At 49.1% G+C, this 16,294-nt stretch overlaps 1 protein-coding gene across 9 annotated transcripts in view; it reads right to left on the reverse strand.

The window, feature by feature from the left end:
* IQSEC1 (IQ motif and Sec7 domain ArfGEF 1) overlaps nt 1-16,294 on the reverse strand; it is a 447,285-nt gene that overhangs the window by 201,089 nt on the left and 229,902 nt on the right. The window contains exon 1 of one of the 9 annotated variants that reach the window (XM_028504779.2): nt 4,253-4,668. The exons of 6 other annotated variants lie outside the window; for them this stretch is intronic. In XM_028504779.2, the coding sequence (XP_028360580.1) occupies nt 4,253-4,275 (23 nt within the window). In that variant the 5' untranslated portion in view covers nt 4,276-4,668. Of the gene's footprint in view, nt 1-4,252; nt 4,669-16,294 lie in introns of those variants that run through there. 2 more of the 9 variants (XM_028504783.2, XM_028504784.2) reach the window with 2 other exon arrangements.

Raw genomic sequence — 16,294 nt, forward strand, 5'->3', positions numbered from 1 at the left:
AGACCTACAGGAGACGAGCCACACTCCTCCTCACCCAACCTACAGGCAGCAAGCTCCTGCCTCCCCTGTAGTTTTTCTGACTGTCCAGTATAGGGTGTGGAGGGCCAAGGCCCTGGGAAGGAATGTTGTTGCTTTCCAGGGACACATGCCCTGCTATGGGTATGGGAAAATGATGGTCCAGACTCTCTCCCCTCCAACTTCCCTCTGTGACGCAACAATGTAACCATGGCCCCCACCCTGATCAGAACACTCAGTGGCTCCGCATGGCCTACTGCCCCCAGGGAGAGCCTCCTCTTAGCACTCCAGACCACTGCTGCCTTGAGTTCTGCCCACACCTCCAGTCTCATCTTTTACTTCCCTCACACTTTCAACAAGAGCCTTCAGTCCAGCAGAGCATTACAGCTGGGCTTTGAGGATGGGCTGTCTGAGTTTCAGTCCAGCCTCTATCTCTCACTGGGTGTTGCCTGGCAGAAGTTATTCTGGTGACTCAGTTGCATTGTCTAAACAATGGGGATAATTAGCTCTACCTCCTGGGGTCACTATGAAGGTGAAATAAGCTAATTTCTGCACAGTGCTTGGACCTAAGGCCTGACTTTTGCACACCTGGAGTGCTCCTCCCTCCTTGACCACCTGGCAAACCCCCATTCACAGTACATGCATGCTGTACTCTGTGGCAACCCCCCCATCACTGGGTCCGGCACTTTACATCGACACTGTCTGCTACATCTGCCTCCCCCACTGGCCTGCAGGCTCCCAGAAGGCAGAAACCATTTCTTACTTGGCTCTGTGCCTTACTGTTTAGGGCAATGCCCACAAAGGATCCATAATTCATTCATTCAACACACATTTACTGAGCAATTACTATATCCCCAGTATTTTTCTATGTGCTAGAGATAGCAGCAGCTAACACAATGTCAACCCTTGTGCCCTGGTACAGATGACAATGTAGTGGCAAAGATGGACCAATCAACCAAGTTCTGACACAGCGGTGAGCAGACAAAGACACAGGGAAAGGGTAAGAGAATGTCAGGGTGTGATCTGCAAGCTAGACTTGGCTAGAGCAAAGGCCTGAGGATTGGAGAGAGGGGCCATGGAGGTTCCAGGCAGAGTGAATGAATGAATGAGCAAGTGTTCGAGGGAGGCAGGAGACTGCTTTGCTTCAGCCCCCACATCCCATCCCAGAAGCTCCGGATTTCATACTCAATGCAAATTTCCTTCAGCCCAACTTCCTGTGCTCAAGTACCAGGATGTGCTGTGCCCGGTAAGATTGTGCTTACAATAGTGAGTGTAGTTTCAGTCAGAAGAGGACTAAACTTAATTAAGACATAATTAATTAAGCTGTTGGAATAGTAATGACCTTGGTTGTTAGCCAGTTTGATTAAGGCTGATTCTCCAACTGATTCTCGGAGGCTTCATGATTTCCCCCCATTTCATGAATAAACCTCATACTTTCCTTATCATCCTTTATCCTGTTCACTGTGCCACCTCTGTAAGTACTGTCTCCTCTCAACAACACAGCCTAGATTCCATAAAACCATCTTGGGACCCACACCAAGGAGTCCACAGGGTGGAGGGGAAGAAAGTGGCAAAGAGGGAGGCAGGAAAGGGGTGGGTAGAGCCTGCAGGCAGGGGTCCTCCTGGTCCTGCCATGCACGGTGACAACAGAGCAAATCTGTCCAGGTCTCGCATATGGCATACTGGGGAGAAATAGCATTGCCAAGTGTACATCAGGAAATAGTCACGTGACTCCACCCTCAGTTTCCTCCTCTGTAAAGTGGGATCAATGAGAATCAATGAGACAACCACGCATGAGAAGGTTCTGCAGCCAGTATAACTCTTCTGTTGGCTATGATGATACTGTGCTTGACTTTCCAACTGCCAGGTAAGTTAGACATCTAGAGATATTCAACTCCCTGTCCATTCTCCATGTTAAGAGCCCTCATAAAAATGGGGTTTGAGCAGCAGATGCTGGAAGGGCTCTGGGCTTTGGAGTCAGCCCCACCACTGGCTCTGGATGAGGGTAACATGGTGAGCAAATATATGTTTAAAAAGTGCTCCTGTGCAATCTCAAGCAAGGCCTACTCTACATCTAAACATCTTTCTATAAAAACATAGGTAATCCCCCCTTTCCAGCCACCCTTCCCCCCAGTCTCTTTGCAAACCTATGGTGGCTGGAGGTTTGGTGGCTGCATGTGGAGGGCTGGCCTGGATGTCACAATGCCAGCCTGAGAGCTAGAGAAGCATGAAAAGACCCACAGGAATGGGAGGCAGGGAATATGGAGCCCCTGATAGGTCCAACCCCCTCACCAGCCCACCCCTTCTCCCAAGCAAGCAAACAAGACAGTTTTAGTCCATTGGGCAATGCACCTGCCAGGAGCCATTTGTTAAAATGCAGGTCCCTGAGCCCCCAGCAGATCTGTACTGATGTTGTAAGGGACACTGAAATTTGTATGGTAGCCATGTCTCTGGCAATATCATAATCAGCCAGGCTTGGGCAGCACGCGACCATGGGAAGCAACTGCACACATGAACATCAACCACAGCTGTACATTAAAATCACATGGAGAACTAACAAGATCCTGATGCTTGACCTCTACCCCGGGCCCATAAACCAGAATCTCTGGAGGTGGGACCCAGGCATAAGCAGTTTTAAAAATTCTCAGGTGAGTCCAGTATTCAGCCTGGGCTAAAACTCCCAGCACCAGCTAGCAAAATCCAAGTTGCCAGGAGAATCTTGCTGAGCCTCAGTTTTCTCATCTCTAAAATGGGAATCTTAGTGCCCGCCCAGATAAGGCTGTTGAAAAGATCTCATCACTCAGCATCGGTGGCCAGGCACAGGGCAAAGTGCACACATCAGAGATCGTCACATTTCACCCTAATAACATCTTCCCTGCCCCAGTGTTTGACAACCTCTGAATCCTGAGAATTGCTCTGACATCGGCTCCTGGGCCCAGGCAGGAAGGAGCTGCTTCGGGAGGGCCTATTCCTGGAGACAGTGGCAGAAGTTCCACCCTGGGTAAGGATTCATTATTTGTCTTCAAAAATACCACCAGGGTCTTATTACAGGGAGTGAGAACTCCAGCATGTTCTGTTCACAACAACAAACCAACCTGTGGGCTTTTCCACTAAAAGAGCAGATGAATATCACAGCAAACCATATACATAGGCCACCTCCATCACCCATTACATTCCTTAACTCTCCATTAATGAGAGAGCTTTCCCCTTAGTGGAGGGGAGTGGGTACTGCTTACTTAGGGGATCCACAGGCCCTTGTCATGATAAAGGGGGCTGTGAAGCCTTGAAGTAGCCTCCCACGTATCCCCTTACATATTGCTCCAGGGCTCCCCTTCCTTGTCCTGGGGACTGAGTTCAGCTCCCAGGGGCCACCTTTGCTCTAACTGACAAGGTCTGGTCACTGAACAGCCCCACATGGCCCAGGTAGTGGTCAAGCTGCATACGGCTGATGGAGATGTGCAGCTGGGTCTCAAACCCTATGATCTCGAGTCCCAGAGGAGGGGTCCTGTAAGGCCAGAAACCAAAGGTTGCTCAGCCCAGAAGAGCACAGTGCAGAGGCCCAGAGAGCTTCGAGGAAAGCTGGTATTCCAATCCCGATGCCCCAGAGAAGCCTGACGTAACAGGCAAAGGCTTCAGTTTCCATAAATACCCAGTCCCATGATGTCACCACCCCCTGCAGACTTTAACAGCCTCTGCCACTGGCATTAGATCCAACAGACAGGTACGCTGTCTCTGGTCCATAGAACACCTGGGTGGCACAGGGGGACTCCGCTGCCTCCTGCTCAGTGGCTGACCCTTTCTGTGCCACCCCAACCCTTCAGCCAACCTTCTATCAGGCATGGCTGAAGTGCCAGTCATGAATCAGCTGGGCACAAGAGGCTTTTTCCAAATAGACACGCTGAGGACTATACCAAATGCCAAACTGGTAGCAGGGGGTCTAGGGACCGTGTATATGGATTTAGGGGGACAGGATTACCCACCCTTAGAGATAGGGAATTTTGCAACCTGATAGACCCCTGATGACTGAACAGCCTTTTTCTCATCATCAGCACCAACAGACAAACACATCTGCTGTTGGTGACAAACACTGGCATCTCTCTGGGATGGCCAGCTCCCTCTGCAAGGCAACCTGCTCACCCCTCCCCCAACGAGCACCTCACTCCAGCTCCAAGCTTAGCGGGGTCTCCTCTGTCCTCTTGCCTCAAAGTTTCAGGCATAAACCTGCACATATACTCACAAATAGCGTCTTCTGCAAGCCATCCTGCCTGGGGGCAGTTTTTTTCCCTCTCCCTTTCCAGCTGGGAAGGTTCAACGTGGTTAGAGGAGGAGCTGGACGCTCAGGCGAGTAGAAGGGAATAAAATTAAATCACATTCCCGGGGGTGGCAGGCTCCTCCAACGGGGTGGGAAGAGGAGGGCAGCAGTAGTGGGCTCCAAGGGGCCCCAGCACGCAGGGCTCACACCACTTCCAGGAGACAGCGAGGATGTCGAGTCATCATAGCCGCCAAGTTGGGCGGGGGCATCGGCCTTTCTGCTGCCTGGGACCACTTTGGGTTTTTCCCCTCCCGCACGTCTAGGTAGGGGAGAGGAGGGGGGTGGGCTCGGAGAGTCTGGGCTCCGTGAGTCTGCGCCGGGTTTGCTCTTGCAGCATCCGGAGGAGGGGCGGGAGCTCGGTAGCCATTCCCTCAGCGCTCAAAGAGCAACGTAGTGCGGCCGCCCTGGACCAATCGCAGAGGTGCTCGTCGCCATGGCAACTGCAGCATCAGGAGCGGTCCAGGGGCACCTTCGCTGCAAAAAGTCACCCACCAGGTGGAAAGCACCTAGCGTGCGCTGTAGCTCAGGGGTCCCCGACCCCCTGTTAGGAACCCGGGGCCGCAAGCAACGCTCTCCTGAGCTCCACCTCCTGCAAACCCGCCCCTACTACCCTCCCACCCCGCCCACCCCATGTAGGAGTCCTTGGTGCCAAAAAGGTTGGGGACCGCTGCTGTAGAGTGCACAGCATTGGCGCCCTGGAGTCAGGCAGACCATTCCAAAACTGGCTCTGCCGCCTGAGGACCGTGAGATCTTGGGCTTGACCTTGGGAGCCTTGATTTATGCTGCTGTAAAGTGTGATCATAATAGCTATGTTACAGAATTTCAGGAGGGCTTACCACACACTAGCTGTACAGATGCACAGCTGTTATCATTTATGTTGACCATGTCCTGGGGGTGGGGGAATTTCTGATATAGCTCTGGTGCCCATTCGTTCATTCACCCACTAACTCATTCTACAAACACCCACAAGTAACTTCCACTATCAGGCACTGATTTGGACTGGCAACAGAGTGGTGAATAGGGCAGAGTATTTGTTTTCACAGTGTTCCCATTCTAAGGGAAAAATAGGAGATCGACATGTAGTCAAGTATATAATTTTGCACGATAATAAGGAACAGAATAAAAATAAAGCAGAAGGAGGAAGGGAGGGAGAAGGAAGAGGTTGTAGAGGGAAGCATTTACATTGCTGGGAGTGGTCAGGAGAGGCTTCTCTAAGAGGGCACAAGGGGGCTGAGACCCGACTAATAAAACATGTGCGGGAGGAACATTACAGACAGAGGAGACAACGAGTGTCAAGGCCCTGAGGCAGAAATAAGCTAAGTGCATTTCAGTACCATTGAGGACACAGCGTGGGAGAACCCCGGGGAGGTGAAGGAGAGGTCACATGCATCCTCTCTGAGATTCACTCTGTGTTCATACACAGATCTCTCTCTCTCCCTCTCTCCCTCCCTCTCGCTCCTCCTTCTCCCTCTCCCTCTTCTTATCTCATGCTTAGCTGATTGGAGTCTGTTCCTTCATCTATAAATCAGGAATTCTACACCTATCTCACATACATATACGTGTGTGTGTGTGTGTGTGTGTAATTGTCACATGCATTGTAATCTTCAGGACAATTCCAATGTGTAAGATTATTATTGTGGTTTACAGAGGAGAAAAGTAAAACCAGAGGTTAGCAACTGGCCCAAGGTCACACAACTGGTGGGTGGCACACCAGGGCAGTCTGGCTCCGGAGTCTTGGCTCTTAAATGCTTGCAAAGCTTTGGGAAGATTACATGAGAGAATAGGGATGAATGCCCCAGCCCCTGGCTGGCAGCTCAGACAGCCATTACCCCACCCCCTTTTTCCATTCTCTCTGGACTCTCAGGCCCTCTGAATTTAAGGGAAGAAGGGATGCTGCATCATTGAGTTTTGTTCCTTCCCTGACAGTGGAAGAAATGGAGCTCAGAGAGGCAGCAACAAGTAGCAGAAGTGAGACTGGGATCCAGTTCTTCCAGCTCCATGTTTTCATATGCAGCTGGGGTGGAGCTGAGGCAGCTAGCTGGGTGGCCATGATGAACGGCATTGGAACGACATCATGCTTCCTGATTTGCCCTCCTGAAGTGAATCGCTAAATGACCACCCTTCCTACAGCATAGACTTCTCTCCAGAGATGAATGCTGTCACAGAGGTGGGCTTAACATGTTGCACAGCCTGCTCCACCTCTCTCCTCACTGGAGTCGCACAAGCTTTTAATAACAACACAAAAATAACTACAACCATGAGGGCTTCACAAGACTTGTTTTGTTTCAAGTCCAATGTTTAGTGAATCCTCACCCTATGAAGTAGGTTTATTATGACTCCCATTCAGAGAGGTCTGATCTCTATGCAGTGATGGAGCCGAGACTTGAAGACTTGAACCCTATCTCTGTGGCTTCCCAGCCTGGACCTTAACAACTCCCCTCATAACCTCCTCAAAGCAGGGATGATTTTATTATGTCTGTTTTCCAGAGGAGGAAGCTGAGACTCAGAGAAAAGTGGGCCACTGCTGACTGCAGTGTCCCTTCCCTAGGTGTCCCCTCTGGTTGCAGGGAACCTTGCAGGTGACCATTGCACCCATCTACACATCCATTGATTTTGGCAGTTCCCCCTCATAAGCTTACAAGTACTTGTATGTTATGCTGTTATTTCAAAATAGGGCAAATGGCAAAGACCTGGCATTCAGAAACAAAAGCCTAGAGTGCAGGTGTTTACAGGGCACCTGGACGATGTTTGCAGCACACCTGGGCTGCTTTGGTTTCTGATATTGAGTGCCTAGGGTCAGGCACAAAGAAGGCTCCAAAAATTGTGGAGCTAAGGCAATAACTCTGGACCTGACTCCAGAACCCTTAGGCTTGTCCCTTCAGAAAGTGACAGAAGTTAGAGGATCATCAGCAAAGGAGAGAGCCCACATAAGCTGGGCCTGTGTGGGGCCTCACCTGCATCACACCAAGCCCTCACCATCACTTCCCACTTTCCGGTTTCTGAGGGTTGGGTTTGTTAGCCCAGCTCCACTTTCCTGAAGCCTGAGGTCATGAGAGGGTACTGGGGCACACAGCAGCAAGTGATGCTGCAGGACTTTGAACTAAATGGTGAGACTCTCACAACTGTAATCAGATGCCTGAGGTAGGTAGAGGGTGGCAGCCAGCCTTTCAGGGTTGTAGGTGAAGGCCTGAAACTGGCACAGAGATAATCAGTTTTGGCACAGCCCTTTACCCCAACAGTCACTCACTGTATGGGTTGCCCTGGAATTGCTGCCAATCATTTCATGCCCTCACATTGTCACTGTGGACCTCTGGAAGCAACCCAGACTGAAAGGAGAAAGCAGCTGCCAAAGGGTGGGTGGAAACATCCCACATCATGGACTCGCCTCCCAACAGGAAGATTCCAGCCTGCAGGCTGACAGGCACACTCACGCAGGAAGCCTCTCCCTCTTGCAACCTGCAGCTGATGCGCTCCCATCTGTTCCCAGCATGAAAGCAGCATGACAGCATTTGGGCAGAGGAAAGATGGAGAAGGTTGGAGCTCAAGTCATGGACCTGCCAGACCACAGCCATGGAGTCCCAAGGATAGAGCCCATTCCTATGGGGATGGACCTAAGCCCCCATCTTGCTCCTTAAGTTGTTGGTTATTACAATTGTGGAAATGCAGAACCAACCATCAATATTTTTGACTCTTCAAATCTCAGAATCACAAATCCTTCAAGTCCTGGATTTTTTTTTCCTTTTTGCTTAAGCTTTACATTTTAAAGAAACAAATCTTAATTGCACAAATAACATTAAAATCTCTTTTCCTTAACCCTGGCAGGTGTGGCTCAGTTGGTTGGAGCATTGTCCCATAACTGAAAGGTTGTGGGTTCAATCCCCAGCCAGGGCACATACCTAAGTTGAGGTTTTATCCCCAACCCAGGCAGATACGATTCCCAGTTCAGGCCCATATGGAGGCAACCAAATTGATGCTCTCACATTGATGTTTCTCCCTCTCCCTTCCTCTCTACCTTAAAGCAATGACTGCAGTGTCTCTTCCTCAGGTGAGGATAAAAGAAATCTCTTTTCCTTAAACAAACAAAAAATCTCTTTTGACACCATTCCCCTCAATCTTATGAGGGGAATTGTACTCCCCTCTCCCATCTGTGCAGAGGTAACCAGCTGTTACCTGTTTGAAGCCCATCCTTCCAGAACTTTTTCTATTCATTTAGCTACACATATACAAGGTCAGTCCAAAGGTATCCAGCCATGTAATATGAAAAATAGAGACATTTATTGAAGAAAGAACAAGATTCAAGAAACACTGTGCATAGGACAATGACACCTCAGTCCCCTTCAAAGTAGGCACCTTGGGACCTCACATAGTCCTCCCAATTGCCATCAGCTGCCCCATACTATTTTTCTGAATCTCGTTGATGGTCTAGAATCTCTTCCCTTTCAAAGGTGACTTTAGTTTTGGGAGAAGCCACAGGGCACCAAATCTGGGTTGTAGGTAGGCTGAGTCACCTGTGTGATTTGATGTTTTGCCAAAAGACTCTGCATGAGACATGATGCATGAGAGGACAAGTTGTCATGACAAAGCTGCCAATCACCAGTTGCCCATAGCTGCGGCCTTCTGAATCATCTGAATAGTTTCCATGGAGGAATGTGCAAGCTTAATGCAAAATCTGATGCAGATTAATTGCTCTACTTGCTCAGTCATTTTGAATGTGACAGCCACAAAGCACGCATGTTCACACAATGCATCTACTGCCCCCACTGACTAGTACAGTGATGTCATCATTGTTCACACATGTACATTCCAGTCCACTCTCCTTGGGTGCCAGGTGATGTTGATGATACACAAACCATTCTCTTTGTATTAATAATAGCTGGACTTTTTCTGTATAAACTATATATATATGTGTGTGTGTGTGTGTATAGACATATATATATAGTCTATACTATATACACACACATATAGTATAGACTATATGTATGTATATACATACACATATGCATATACATATATACATACATGCTTATAGAAAACATAAAGTATTACATGGACCCTAAAAAAAGGTATCATATCAAGTGATGAAATTAAGCAAAATTGAGTACAATGAACTGATGTGCCCCCCACACCCAATACAAGAATTGTAACATTGTGTATCTGATGGGAGTCTCATTACCACCTCTTTCTGCCCCCTCACCACCCTTCTGTTTCCACATAGCCACAGTGAATTTGCTTCCATAGTTAACTATCCAATGTTGTTTTCCTCTGTAGATAGGTACTGTCAAACTGCATAAACACTTGCATATGTCTTTAAACTTTACATAAGTTGAATCACACTGCATGTCATTTTCTGCAAGTCTCTTTCCCCACTCATTATTGGTCTTGGGACAATGAATCAGGGACTCTCTAAAGCACAGAGTTCCAGGGCGAGGCTCCAGATTGCAGACTTTTTCTAATCACAGGTATGGGACTGGACCAGCTTTCCACATCCCTGCACCCTCACTGTTCATGTGCTGTCTGCTGAGGAAGGGAAACACTCTTTGAAGTGCACAAGTACCACCAAGGTGCCCTGTCTCTTCTCCTGGGGGAGAAAACCAGACTTTGGTCCCAGGACAGCTAAGCAGGCGTGCTGCTGAAATGCCAAGGCTGCTGCTTCTCCATGCTATTTTGGAGCCCTGGCTGATGGAGCTCTGGAAACCCCAGTGCTGGCATCAGCCCCCACTCTCCCTGCACTGTGCCAGGCTTACTGAGTTCACCAAGGCACAGAAGTGGAGGAGCTACAGTTCACAGATGCTCCCTACAGAAGCTCCTGCTGCACTGGGGCTACACTACCAGGGAAGGAGGCAGGTTGGACTAGTGCTGCTGATGTGTCTGCTTCTGCGAGACTGGAACTCTACCTCCTGCTCACCCAGAGGGTGAGAAACAGCAGGGGCAGATGGAGCAGTCCCAGTCTTTCTGAGCCTCTACTCATGAGCCTGTGAGCTGGCCCCTGTGAGATAGAGGAGAGGCATGAACATGAGTGAGAGGTCTCATTAGTGGTCCTGAGGCCTGTGTGGGGCGTGGAAGGGCAGGATGGACCAGCCACAGACACTAAGCCATAGAGAATGGGTCTGAGTGTACCCTAGGGTGTAGGCTCCCTCCATCATCCAATAAATGCTGTATTTCCTTCTCACTTCCCCCACTCTCCTCCAACCCCCTGCACCTTTTCAGCAGGCAGTGTAGCCTGGTGGTCAAGACAGAGAGCTCCCTCTACCACCAGCTGTGTGACTCAGAAGGATAACCAAACCTCAGCCTCCTCCAAAAGTATTAGCTAGTATGCTTGTTGTTGTTCTTGCAGAGCCAGGCTGGACTGCTAGAATATTCACAGAACTGAAATTTGCTGGGCACCGGGGTGAAGAGGCCTGGGCTAATGCTCCCCATCCACAAGCTCAGGTATGAGGCTGCAGTGAAAGTAGGCAGTGTATCCCAAAGCTCCATGTTCTGTATGACCCCACAGTAGCTCCCATTTCTCACCTTTTCTGAATTAATATTTGCCTAATACTTTTCTTTAAATCTAAAATAATTTTTATTTAAAAGCTAACCTTTCTGTCACTATTGTAAAGCCTGTACTTGACAAACTAATTACTTCCTTCCACCAATCAACATTCAAATACATAAGGTTATGAAAGAAAAACTGTTCACCTGAGGCCTTCCCTGGGAGCCCCATCCTGGGAAACCGCATGCTGGTACTGGGGACACTGGACAGGGTAGGCTCAGGGCAGTGCTAGTGTGGGCAGCAGGATGGCCTTGTTCACGAGCTGGGTCACGGTGGACCAGGGACCTCCGTGGCAGTGCTCTGAGAATGTCACAGGGTTGCTCATAGTCACTGCTCGGCTGATAACTACTAATTCAGCCCCCAGAACCCACCTTCCCTCCTTAGCTGGAAGGGGGTGTGTGTGTGTGTGTGTGTGTGTGTGTGTGTTGTCTTCGGTGTTCTGCTTTGCTCCTTGGAAAAAAGGGTTGAAGAGGCCTCTGAGATCTCTGTGAAGAGAACAGCCATTCCCTACTGCTACCATATATCACCCTGAGGGCTGGTCAGCAAGATTTGTCTCCTCCTGGGTCTTCACAGGAATCAACAAAGCTGCATTTGGGCTGTGTGTGTTGCTGGGGACCAGCTAGCATAGGCCATCCACTGCCCAGCCCCTAGTCCCCGGCCACGTGTGCTCCCCAACCAAAAAGCAGCACTAATTCTCCATCTACTCTTCCTTCATGTGTAAAATGCTGAGGAGTGCTTGCTTTGGACCAGGCCCAGCCTAGGCAGTGGTGGTACTAAGGTGAGAAAAAGCCATATCCCCTGCCTAGAAGAAGAGAACCCTCTGTCTTGAGGCCTGTAATGGACAATAAGCACTTCCCTCCTGGCATTTACCCCTGCCCCTCTCAGTGCTTGGGGCTCAGGTAGGGTTGTCTCTACCTACTGCTAGCCCAGGACCAGGCATGGGACTCAGGATGAGCCTGGGAAAGGCAGGCCCAGATTTCACTGGCTTTGTTGAGATTCAATCTGAAAGACATGAGCAGGTTTTGTACACAAGGCCCCTTGAGAAGGAAGCTGATACGGGAGGAAGCCAACTGAAAGCAGAAAATAGGCAGGTCCTGGTGCCATCATCAGACTCTGGGTTCAGCCATGCCTGAGCACTTAGAGTTTGCGTGTACTGATAATTCTATTTCATTTAGGCTGGTTTGAAATGGGCTCTCTCTCACTTGTAACCCAAAGTCCTTAATACATATGTCCTCTAACAGTTATAATTCTGTGTGACTATTGTATATAATATGGAGTAATTGTGTCAATAGAAATGTACACAGAATATTTTGTGAGTGTGAGAGAAGGAGGGGTAAGTTCTGTGGAGAAGAGGGATATAGGAAGGAGAAATACAAGCTTCCTGAGGAACAGGATGTTAGGGCTGAGTCTTAAAGGATGAATAGATGTTTGTCAGAAGACAGTGCATGGATAGGCATTACCTGCAGGTAGAAAAGCATGTGCAAAGGTCTGGAGGTGAGAAGCAAAGAGTAGAGGCTCAACCTACTGAGGGGCTTGGCCTTCATTTTCAGGGTCATGGGGAGTCCTCACAGGTTTCTGAGCAGAATAGGGACATGTGACTAAATGTGATTAAATAGATCCCTTCCTGGAGGATGGATTGCAAGGGGAGAAATTAGAGGTGGGGGAACATTAACTCTGAAGGGAGGTGGAGCAGGAGGCCTGAATACAACATAGGACAATGGGGGAGAAGAGGTGTTTTGGAGAGAAGTGTAAGTATGAAGAAGAGGCAGGGACAAGGTCAACAGCCAGGTTTCTAGCCTGTACATTGTGTTAATGGTGGCTCCATTTACCTACACAGGGACACAGAACAAGGTGCAGAGTGGAAGAAGAAATGATCCATCTCTTTTAGGATGTGTTGAGGTGCAATGCATGGGGGGACACGCAGGGAAGGTGTTAGGAGGCTATAAGGGTCTGGCTGGAGGCTTAGCCTTGGAAGAGAGGAGAGGGAAGAGTGTGAGGGGTGAAGTGGGAAGGTCAAGCAGAGCCCCAGGGATGTGAACATTTAAGGGGAAAACCAAAAGCCAGCAAAAGAGATTGAGAAGCCCAGTGACCCCCTTGCCCACAGGTACATACTCTCACAGCTTCCACCTCATGGCCCTGGGCTAGGCAAGCATGCTCACTGCCAGTGCCATGGCCCTTCCTGGGGACCACCCCCTGCCTGTCCTGTCACATTGAATCAGCCCCTGGCCCTACTCCTGAGGATATGAGAAAACACAAGAATGATATTTTTTAGCAAAAAAGAATCCAAAACAAACACTAAGCTTTATGCTCAAAGATGTTCATTCATCACAGCATTATTTACAACAATAAATGAGCTAGAACTCCAAACAAATATTATAGTAAGTGCCCCATAGTGGGAGATGGTTAAATACATGGTTACAGCATGTGATCAGGTGTTTTGTACCCTCGAAAAAGGGATGTTTGCAAGCAATGATGTTGACAATTGTGAATAAAAGAAAACTAGGTCATCAAGGTGTATATTTGGTATGAGTAACACGACTGAAAAAGATCCTGGAGAACACATGTCAGTGTGCCACTAACAGCTGGCACCTCTGAGTGGTGGAGTTACAGGTCAACTTTATTTCCCTTTTTCTTTTTTCTATTATTATATTCCCTTTTTCTATTATTTTTTTCTTATTTCTATTTATTTCTCAAATTTTCTATAACATTCTTAACTATAATAAGAGAAAATATTGAAAATCATTATTCAGTCATCTAAAAATAACTACAAACACCAATGAACTAATTTTTAAGGAAAGAGGAGATTAGGACTGTGCAGGGCCAAAGCATAGGTTTGTAGTTAGATGTGGGTTTGAATCTGGCTCCCTCTGCCACCTGCTGTCACTCCTCTCTCAGCCTGGTTCTCCCTCCAAGGACCAGTTCCCACCCACCCCCTCACAGAGGCTGCTGGGAATTCTGACTGAGTGGATGTATATGTGGCATGCCTGGGAGAGTTGGTGCCCCTGACAGGTGTTTCACAAGAGTGACCAGAACCCCTAGGGGTCAGAAAATCAGGATGCTATAAAGACAGCTGGCTGGGCACTTGGCTGCAGCCCTGAGTAGGTCCTTATTGGACTGAGTGCCTGAGGTTGGCAGCAGTGCCACCTTCAGAGCTCCATTTATTGTTTTCAAAGTTGTACTGTAGTCATTATCAAAGTGAGACCCCCCTGCAGCCTCTGCAATGACTCACAAGCCCCCACCTGCCTCCCACCAGTCTCTTGCCCCTCTCCTCCTTGCTCAGTCTGCCCCAGACATAATGGCCTCTTCTTTTCTCCAGCCTTCCAGGCCCTCTCCTGCCCCAGGGCCTTTGCATGTGCTGTGCTTTTTGCCCAGGGGGTATTTAAAATATATAACAATTGACACTGACACTCACCACTCACAAATACCTCCCTGCCAAGCTTCAGAGCTGGAGGCCAGGCCAGGCCTACAGAGAACACCATAAGCAGGGCTGACCTGGGGGACCCAGGCCCTGTGGTATCCTCACCCCTCACCTCCAGTCAGTCACCTGCTCATGCTTACCCTGGGAAGGGATTTGGGAAGTGCCTCTTCTCTGGGCCAGCCTGGGGTGGTCTGGCCTATGCTGGAGGGCTAGGGTCCCAGGTCACCTAGAAAGGCACAGCACCTTTTGGTCCCAAGAGGGCTATTCCTGGGCTGAGGTGGGGTAGGTTGAAGGCACAGCAGGCATGGACTCTGCCCTCAGGCCTCAGCTCAGTTTTCAACCCACCCTTCACCTGCTGTGAGACCTGCGGCAATTAACTGCCCATATCTGAGCCTCAGTTCCTACCCTGGGAAATGGGAAAAGCAGAGCCCTCACAGGAAACAGACATAAGGAGTATTATAGGAGATGAGCCTGCTGCAGCATACTTTCTGTGAGGGTATACCCAAAAACAGCATCCTGGGTCTTGAGAAGCCTGTCTCTGTGTCTGTGCCAGTGCTGCCCTTGCAAAGATCTAGGAGAAGCTGAGCACACAGGGACAAAAGTGGATCTTTTTCCTGGAAGAGCCAAGGTCTTTCTCCATCCTAGTTGGGGTTATTGCCTATTAGTACTGTGGCACATCATCTTGCACAAATGCAAATTAGATTCATCCCTCTCTGGCTTTGCACATTGCTCAGAATAAAATCCACATGCCTGGACTGGCACCATGGCTCTGTTAGCCTCTTCACTGGCTGACAATCATCCCTTCATCTGCTCCATTGCATGCCAACCTTGGCCTACCTCAGGGCCTTTGCACATGTGGTCAGAACACCCCTCCCCCAGTCCTCTTCAGGGCTCATTCTCTTTAGGTCTCAGCACAGAGTTCACGTCTTTGGAAGGCATTTCCTGAGCACCCTTGCTAAAATGCCTTCCCCCTCCCCAGGAGCCCATTTATTTCATCCAGAGCATTTTAAATCACCCTGTTTAGTTGGGGTTTTTTAACATCTGTCTCCTCTCCACAGAATCTTAGGTCCACAAGGCAGGTCCACCTGTCTTGAGCATCACAGCATTCCCCATATGCTGCTGGGCCCTGGCACTCAGTAGGCATTCCAAAATTGAATGTGGTGAAGGCTGTGCAACTCAATAAATATACTAAAATTGTACACTTAAAAATCATATTTGTAGTTATGTATTTTTTTTTTTGGTTTGTCTCTCCTCCTCATTACTGTGTTAGCTCCATGAAGATAAGAACTTTTATCTGTTTTGTTGACCGCTGTATTCCCAGTGTTAGGGACACAGTAGGTGCTCAGCAAAATGTCGAATGAATGGAATTTGAGCTCAAGATACAGCTTCGCAGTGAGTCCCACTGCTCAACTGCTCAGGCGCATCCCCCTTAGTGACCATATTGGCCTCCCCTGGTGGCAATGAGCCCCGTGCAGGCTGTGCCTAAAAGGTATGGAAGGTGAAAATGCCACAGGCTTCTTGAAGCAGTGAGTCCTGGCATGGACCGCAGATACTCATCAGGGTCACCACAACCTGTCAGACATTCATTCAACACACATTTACCAGGTGACTGCTGGGCATGAGGGGGACTCACTAAAGGATATCACATCCTATGGCTACTATGGGCTTGGTGGAGATCTCCAGTTTAGACCCCTGTCCCCAGGAGACCCATGCCCTGCAAGTCTTGGCCAAGGACACTCAAACACAAGAAGGCTAAGACCCCAGTCCATAGGCCCTTTGGCTGCCTTGACCAAGAACCTTGGTCACAGGAGCAACATGTGGGGACCTCACTGTCCTCCCCTGACACTACCTCCTGATGATTCATTCTGCGCTTAATTCCTATTGCCTTCCTCCAAAGTGGTTTTGGTATGACATTTAGCTGAGAGGTATAGCGGGGTCATGAGCCTAAAGTAGGAGAAAAATCGAGAGCCCTCCTGGCTGAGTCAGTGACCCAGGTAAGGACCTCGGGTGAGGGGTG

The sequence above is a fragment of the Phyllostomus discolor genome, chromosome 2 (genome assembly GCF_004126475.2).
Source record: "Phyllostomus discolor isolate MPI-MPIP mPhyDis1 chromosome 2, mPhyDis1.pri.v3, whole genome shotgun sequence".
Lineage (NCBI taxonomy): Eukaryota > Metazoa > Chordata > Mammalia > Chiroptera > Phyllostomidae > Phyllostomus > Phyllostomus discolor.